An 8,597-nucleotide genomic window follows, 5' to 3' on the forward strand; every position below is an offset into this window, starting at 1 on the left:
CTGAAGAGGTCAGCAGGAGAAAATACCTTCTGAGTCACGCAGAGGCTGGCTCATTCTACCCACAGCACAACTCACCCGGCCACCCACGGGACTCCTGAACTCATCAGAAGGGACATGCCAACACACATGGCCTACTGAGTCACCAAGAGGAAGACCTCCCTAGCCCTACCTCTCAGGTTTGTCCCCTAAGCTGCCTGCCAAGCAAACAACTAAAAATGACATCTGCATCATTTCTGCCAAAGGGGTCGTTCTGTCTGTGAAGTCCCCGAGCCCTAAACTGCTGTGAGGGTGGCACCCCCTCCCACCTGTCACTTGTCCAAACCTGGTCCTTAAACTAGGTATTTCTGATCGTGAACAGCAAGGCTGCTCAATTCCTCTAAGAAGCTGGGCCACCAGCCCAGGTTCATGACTGCCACACTCAGTTCCTAATCTGTCTGTCAAGTTCCAGAGCCTGCAGTGATCAACATCTTTCTACACACCCTGCATCCCAGCACTTGGGGGGGGGGGGGAGATGAAGGCCAGTCCGGTAATGTTGAGACCTCGTTGAAAAACAAATTGGAAAGGTCTGTAGGTGGGTGGGCCCAGCCTTTTCCCATTGCCTCAGTAATGGGATCACAGAGCAACAGGAGATTTTTTTTCTGTTTGCTTGATTATTGAGGGAAGGGACCTGAAACAAGAGTCTGATGCATGTGGGGCAGGCTGGCATGTAACTCACTGTATAGTCAAAGCTGATCTTGAACTCCTGATCCTCCTGCCTCCACTTCCTGGGAGCTAGCATGGCAGACCTGAAACTGGTGTGTGCCAAGGCCCTACCTCCCCACCCCGCCACCTGCTGGCTCCTGGATAGAGAGCAGTGTGACAGCCACAGCTGGAAAGGGCCTGCAGATGTTAGGGGCTGGGCTGGGCTGGGCTGGGCTGGGCTGGGCTGGGCTGGGCTGGGCCAGCAGAGGCAATCTTGCCAAGTGAAATCTGGGCCAGCAAGGGAAAGGCGCTAGGCGGTCATTCCCAGCCGCCACTGGAAAGCCAGTTCCCGCCAGGTTCAAATGAAGGCCTGACTCACATGAGAGGGTGACTGGGCCAGTGTCACTGGGTGAACTTTCAGCCTTCATCACCAGGGGAGAGAGCAGAGGCAAACTAGCACCGCCATCCCACCGGGCCAACAAGGCTGTAGTTTTTTAGCCCTTCAAACTCAGATATGCCAACTTTGAGGATGTGGCCTAGTAACTGTCCACTTGCACAGACCAAGCAGCCCATTTCTTGGTATCCACAGGGACAGCTTCAGCTTAAACAAGGCCACCTGCAGGTGTCTGGAGCTCATAATCTAATCTCCCCCTTCCCTCCAACATACGCACGCACGCACGCACATACAATCTCATCATCCCAATCAGCACTTGGGGCAGAAACAGCATATCACTGCAAGTTCAAGGCCAGCCGGAGCCACAGGTCAGCCACTATACAACAAGACCAAAGAAACAACAGAAAAAGAAACACTGGACCAGCACAGGCATCCTGTGACTAGCAGAATGAACGATCACCCATCTTGGCTTGCTGCCCAAAGGATGCCGCCCAACTAAAAGAAAGACTAGGGGCAGCCTCAAGCCCTCAGACGGCGTGGGTGGGCAGGCCTCAGACACACTGTCCCGGGTGAGCACTGCACTGCTCATCATCTGGGTTTTCTGGAAAATACTGCTAGCAGAGAACACAATGTGACAGCCAAGGAGGTGGGAGGCAAACGACAGAGGGACAGCGAGGGGAGGCTGGGGTGGCTAAAGCATGCTGCGCTTCAACTGTGACAGTGACCACAACTCACAGAACTACCCTGCAAAGGGTGGCTAGTCAGAACAGCCATGTCTGAAAAATACTAAGGAGTGTTTTCTTCCTCTCTTCCAGACAGTCTCACCAGACAGCCTGCCAGACTTCCCAAGGCCCCTCAAGACTTCAGCCTCCCCAATTTCTCAGACTCTTTCTAGGCAGGCCACCAACTTGGAACCCACTGTATAGACCAGGTTGGTCTGGAACTCCTCCTGCCTCTGCCTCTCCTCTGCCTCTGCCTCTGCCCAGTGCCAGGATCAAAAGTGTGTGCCACCATGGCCAGCACACGTACAAACAGGAATTTTAAATTCTTACTACATTTGTGAGTGGCTGTGTTTGTGCACACAGTGAGGTCAGAGAACTTGTGGAAGTTGGTACTCTCCCTTCTGCCTTGTCCCAAAAATGGAACTCAGATCACAGGACTCTGCTGCTGAGGCATCTTGCTGACCTCAGAAGAGTTGAGTGGACACCTGTGGGAAATTTCAAGGACACACAGGGCTGCCCAATGAGAAGAGGCAGTGGACAGGTGCAAGGCATCCCAGGATGCACACGTTCCACCAGATCCCAATGAGGATGTGAACTCGGCAGCACTCAGGGAAGCCCTGCTGCCTTTTTTGCTACTCAGAGCACCCAAAGACCCACCAGAGGCCAGGACACTGACCTCCACGGGCCCTCCTGGACTTCAGGACGGATTTGCCTCTGGCACTTCCACTTTGCCTGTCATTTTTCAAGGGTCACTGGAATTAGGGGATAACACCCCAAACTTTCCAGAGTCTCAGCAGCCCTGTCCACCAGCCTGAGAGGAAGGACAACCTCCAGACTTCGTCAGTCCCCTCCAGCCATGCAAACCAACATTAGGAGACAACTGCTCCAGCTTTCCACGGCACCTCCAGGCCAATCCACCAACATCACACGACACATGAGGTACAAACCGAAATGACAACCTGTCTAACTTCTCAGGTCCTTCCAGCCGGGCCCCCTGACATGAGAGAACAACTCTCCAGGGCCCTCCTACCAGGCCACGAACGTGGGGGACGATCTAAACTGGCATGAACGGGCCAAGCTCCGTGACTTCCGAGGGTTCCTTTTAACACCTGCCCATCGACACCAGAAGATGACAACAGGAGAAGGCAGCACGGTGGGATACAGAGGACACGACGGGGGACGCGAGGTGACAGCTTCAAGTGACAACACGAGGGTTCGCCCCAAGACAAGGCGTCCCCGACTTCGCAGACCCTACACCCCTGCCCACAACGTCCGCCCAGACTCGGGTCCTCAAGGGCTGGAGACCCGGGGCTCCGGGCCGGCGGCGGCGACAGCGCGACCGGCCGCGTCCGGGCAACGGCAGGCGCGGGCGCGGGCCGGGAACGGCCAAGGACCCGCCGCCGCCGCGGAGCCGCGGAGCCGCACGACTCCCACCCCCGGGGTCTCCGCAAGTACACTCACGTAGACCGGCAGCGGCCACGGGTAGACGGCGGGCTCGGCGCCCACAGGCGACTTGAGCCTCAGCTCCAGCTTCTCGCCCATGTCAGCGCGTGCGGCCGCCGCACCATGCTAGGCGGGCGGTTGGGGGAGGGGCGGGGCCGCCGGCGGGAAGCCGGGCGGGCGGACTCGGGCGGACGCGGGGCGGACGGCTGAGGACAGACGGCCCGGCCTGTGCCTCGGCCGCCGCTCCCGTGTAGCCCCGGCTCCCCTCTTTGTGGGAGTCACAGGCCCGGGGCGTCTAGCGCCGCCGCCATCTTGGGCCGGCGTGAGGAGAAGGCACAATGAGCCGGGGGGTCGGGCTGAACCACTCGGCGCGCGCGCGCGGGGGAGGCCGGGAGCCAAGAGGCGGTGCGCGCCCAGAGCCTCCGCCCGCCGCGCCGCGCGCACCACCCCTCACACGCCACGCCCCCTTGGACTCGCCCGCCTCCGGCCGACGCACGCACGTACACACGCAGGGGCGCACGCACGTCCTCGGTTGCCCTCGGACACCGCCGCCAACCGGAAGCGGGGACCCGGGGAAACCCTGCGGAGGAAAGCCGGAGAGACCAGGCGGGGACAAGTTCAAATCCCAACTGCGCAGGCTCGCTTTGCTTTGCTTTTTTCTTTTCCTTACATTTCCTTTTCTTTTCCCTTCCCGTCCCTTTTCTGTTTTTCCGAGTTTTTTCTTTTTCCTTTTTCAATTTTTTCTTTCGTTTTTCTATTCCTTTTTCTCACTTTTCTAGCTTATCTGTTTATTGTTTATTTACTTACTTATTTGGGGTTTTTTTTTTGAGACAGGATAGCCCCGGCTGTCCTGTCTGTTGGCCAGTCTGACCTCGAACTCACCGAAGTCCACCTGCTTCTGCCTCCCGACTGCTGAGATTAAAAGTGCACACTACCACGCTTGGCTTCTTTTCATTCTTTGAGGATATTTTTCAACCTTCTATGCAGTTTCACACTAACAAAACCATAAATCTATGACCTATAGTCCAAGCTTTTGGGAAGATGAGACAAAGGATCACTATTTAAAGCCACAGAGTGAAATCATTCCTAACAACAAAAAACACCCAAAACATAAAATGGGCTAGAGAGGTGGCTCAGTCACTAAGACTGTGTAAGACTCTTGGGGAGCCTTAGCGCACCGGAGACGCCCAAGTGAACCACAGGGACATATAAATCTATGCAAAAAAGGAAGGGGAATTTTAATGACCCAATGTTTTGGGGCTGCCCTACGCCGAAGGTGGAGTGGCAACCCGGGGCAGCCCTTTTGGTCAGTTTTTATACAATTTAAGGGGTGGACAGTGACTAGGCACAATATGATAGACGGAACAGTGTGACTTTTAAACTGATTGGTCTTTGGGGACTAGGACCTTCCTTGTCTGTAAGTGGCAAGGGTCTGTCCGTCCTGAGGAATGTGTCTACGTGCTCTGTGCCTTCCCCCGCCCGCAGGTGGGTTCCCTTCCACGGGGTCTGAGGAATGTGAATCAGGCTCTCCCTTCCTCCTCTGAATGTTAATCCAAACTGTGTCCTCCGATGAAGGAATGTTAATCAGCCTCTCCCATGGGGTGGGGGTGGGGAGCCGGAAACAAGTGTTCCAAAGTCCCTCTTCAACTGCTCTTTTAGAGAACCTGGGTTCAAGTCCCAGCACCGAGCCGAGTTTATCCTTTCCAGAAGTCTGCATTGGACCTTCCTGGATTGCTCTATCGTTTGATTTGTTGGCATCTACGTTTGATTTTGTTATCTTGTTTTACTTTTTTTATTTTGAGAGGAGCTCATTGTGTAGCCTTGAAAGTTGTTGTGTAGCCCAGGCTGGCCTTAAACTCAGAGATCCGCCTGCCTCTACCTCCTGAGTGGGGAGATAAAGGCATGCGCCGCCGCGTCCCTTCTGCTTTGGTTTGTAGTTGTTGCTGGTGGTGTTTTGAGAGGCTTTCCTGTGGGCCCGAAGAACCTTGAACGCCTTTTCTTTTCCTTGTTTCCTTTCATCTCCGGAAATGAACTCGAGCAAATACTCTCCCGCTAAGCTAGGACCAAACCTTGAGCAGCAGCCCCCTAGCCTGCTGCTGCGGTGGAGCACCAAGTGTGAGCATTCTTTATCTGACCTATTTCCTCCCTCCTTCAGAAGTCAGTGTTCTTATTTGACTTGACGTTACTCCAGGGGATTCCTACCCGGCTCCTCTGTGCATGTGGCTATCAGTTTCCACTTTTCCTTGTGTTGTTCAGAGTGAAGCTCATCTTTCCCTACAAGACAATGTTCCATTGCTGTGATTCCTAAGCCAACTTCAGTAGTACTGGAGAGAATTTTCCAGGTCCTTCGTGCTTTCATTGCCAGAGCTAAAGGTGTAACCTGCTGCCTCCTAGAAGCTAGGGCCAGTACTTCCTCGTCAAACACGCCCCCAGTCTCTCACTTAGGATTCTAGGCGAGGCTCCACCCCTGACCACGCCCCCACACCCGAGGAGGCAGGGCTCAACCCTAGCCACGCCCTAAGCCCCCCACCCCACCCGGGAGCCCTACCCGTGGGCTACACCTCGGCCTTGAATTGTTGAGATTTAGTGTCCCTATGTCGTCCAGGAAAGTTTTAACTCATGGTCTTCCTGCCCCAGCACCCTAAGTGCTGGAATATGAAGGGTTCCATGCGGGCATGTCGGGGCTGGGATGTGGGAGTTATGTATGCCCAGAACCTCAAGAGGACACCCCACCCGTGTCCAGATATCCTTTTACTTTTTGTTATCAAACTCAGCTCATCACCTGAAAGAAGCAAGAGAAAAGCTGGGTCCCGAAGGAGAGGCAAGTCCTCTTCCCCCACACCGTGGGTCCAGAGGGAGAGGGAAGTCCCCCTCATCCCCCGCCCCTTCTTTAAAGTTCCTCTGCAGCTTCCTGCACTTTCTTGATTTCAAGGCTGCTGACCGGTTCTGCTAATTTTGGGCTGAGAGCCCACAGGATCCTGTGAGTCACATCTTAAAATAAACCTCCGTATCTATATGCGTGCGCACTCGGCTCTATTTCTGGAAGCCTGAGTAATAGCCGAGGAAGCCGGGGGTTTGTGCCATCAGCCACTCCCTCCCAGCCGCACTGTGCCTGAACTCCCAAGTACTCCCAAAGAGTGGGTGGTAAAAGTTCCAGACCAACACCGGACATGGGGATCAGTGGGTAGAGGGCTGACCTGGGACTTGGGGAGCCCTGAGCCGGCAACCCGGGTGTAGTGAACTAACCTATCACCCAACCCAGCACTGGGAGGTGGAGGCAGGGCGGCTCAGAGTCCACGGTTACCGTCAGTTACACAGTGATCTTGAGCTCATCCTGGTCTACACGAGACCCTACTTTTTAAGAAGAGGACACAGGACTGGAGGGAGCGGTTAGAACACTGCTGCTCTTCCAGAGTTCCTGAGTTCAATTCTCAGCAACCACATAGTGGCTCACAGCCAGCTACAAGGGATCTGCTGCCCTCTTCTGTGGTGCAGGAGACACAGCACTCATATATATTAAATCTTAAAAAAACGAAACAAAAACAAAAAAACAGGGACCTCATGTCCATGTCTAAGATGGAGAGGAATGGAAGAGGACCCGGGACATCAAGCTCAGACCTCCATATACACTGAACACACATACACACACACTGAATACATACATATACACACTGAACACACACATATACACTGAACATACATACATATACACACTGAACACACACACATATACACTGAAAACACATACATATAGACTGAACACATACATATACACTGAACACACACACATATACACTGAACACACATAAATATACACTGAACACATACACACTGAACACACATATACACTGAACATACACATATACACCAAACACACATATACACCAAACACACATATACACCAAACACACATATACACCAAACACACATATACACCAAACACACATATACACTGAACACACACACATATACACTGAACACACACACATATACACCAAACATACATATACACTGAACACACACACATATACACTGAACACATATACACTGAACACATATACACTGAACACATATACACTGAACACACACACATATACACTGAACACACACATATACACTGAACACACACATATACACTGAACACATATACACTGAACACACACACATATACACTGAACACACACATATACACTGAACACACACACATATACACACTGAACATACACACATATACACAAAGAGAAGAAAAGGCCAGAGGAAAGGCTCAGTTGGTGAGGAATTTGCCTTGCAAAGACAAGAATCCTGTTTTAGCCGGGCGGTGGTGTTGCACGCCTTTAATCCCAGCACTTGGGAGGCAGAGGCAGGCGGATTTTTGAATTCGAGGCCAGCCTGGTCTACAGAGTGAGTTCCAGGACAGCCGGGGCTACACAGAGAATCGAAAAACCAAAAAAAAAAAAAAAAAAAAAAAAAAAAGATTAATTTAAATAAATAGATAAATCTTTAAACATTAAAAAAAAACTAAATGAGCTAAAGAGATGGTTCAGAGGTTAAGAGCACTGACTGCTCTTCCAGACATCCTGAGTTCAATTCCCAGCAACCACATGGTGGCTCACAACCATCTGTAACACGATCTGATGCCCTCCTCTGGTGTGTCTGAAGACAGTGACAGTGCACTCATACATATAAAATAAATAATTCTTTAAAAAAAAAAAAAAAAAAAAAAAACAACCTAAAACAAGCATACTAAAAATCCGTGCTGAAACACCCTGAGCAAAGGCAGCTTGGACCAGCAAGGTTTGTCTCATCTTACAGGTGTATCACGTCAGGCCTGGGACCTGGAGGCAGGACAGAGGCCAAGGCCGGGCAGGAGTACTGTGCACTGGCTTGCTCCCCACGGCCTGCTCATTCTCCTGGATTCTCATATCAGTTCTCAACCAAGAAAATGGCCCAGAGACCAGTCTGGTTAGGGACACTACCCAATCGATGCTCTCTCTTCCAAATTGACTCTAGTTGTCTCAAGTTGACGTAAACCTACCACAGAACAAAACCAAGCAAGGCTGTGGAGGTGCTTCAGGTAAAGGTGTCTGCTGGCAAACCCGAGTCCGATCTCTGAGACCCTGACAATGGATAGGAGAGAGCTAACTTCTGCAGATTGCTCACTGACTGCCACATGCACACGAGTGTACACACCATAAACAGATGAATGTAATCAAGAGTTGTTTCTTTTGAGTCAAGGTTTCTCTGTGTATCCCTGGCTGTCCTGGAACTCACTACATAAATCAGGCTGGCCCTGAACTCTCAGAGATCTGCCTGCCTCTGGCTTCCAAGTACTGGGATTATAATGGCATGCAACACTC

The 8,597-nt window shown here is 52.1% G+C and overlaps 1 protein-coding gene across 1 annotated transcript in view; it reads right to left on the reverse strand.

The window, feature by feature from the left end:
• The window catches only part of Dot1l (DOT1 like histone lysine methyltransferase), a 50,887-nt gene extending 46,972 nt beyond the window's left edge, over positions 1 to 3,915 (reverse strand). The window contains exon 1 of the mRNA XM_076919387.1: positions 3,259 to 3,915. Within this exon, the coding sequence (XP_076775502.1) occupies positions 3,259 to 3,339 (81 nt within the window). The 5' untranslated portion in view covers positions 3,340 to 3,915. The remainder of the gene's footprint in view (positions 1 to 3,258) is intronic.
• Between the last annotated feature and the right edge of the window lie 4,682 nt (positions 3,916 to 8,597).

This window comes from Arvicanthis niloticus, chromosome 22, assembly GCF_011762505.2.
Source record: "Arvicanthis niloticus isolate mArvNil1 chromosome 22, mArvNil1.pat.X, whole genome shotgun sequence".
In the NCBI taxonomy this organism is placed as follows: domain Eukaryota; kingdom Metazoa; phylum Chordata; class Mammalia; order Rodentia; family Muridae; genus Arvicanthis; species Arvicanthis niloticus.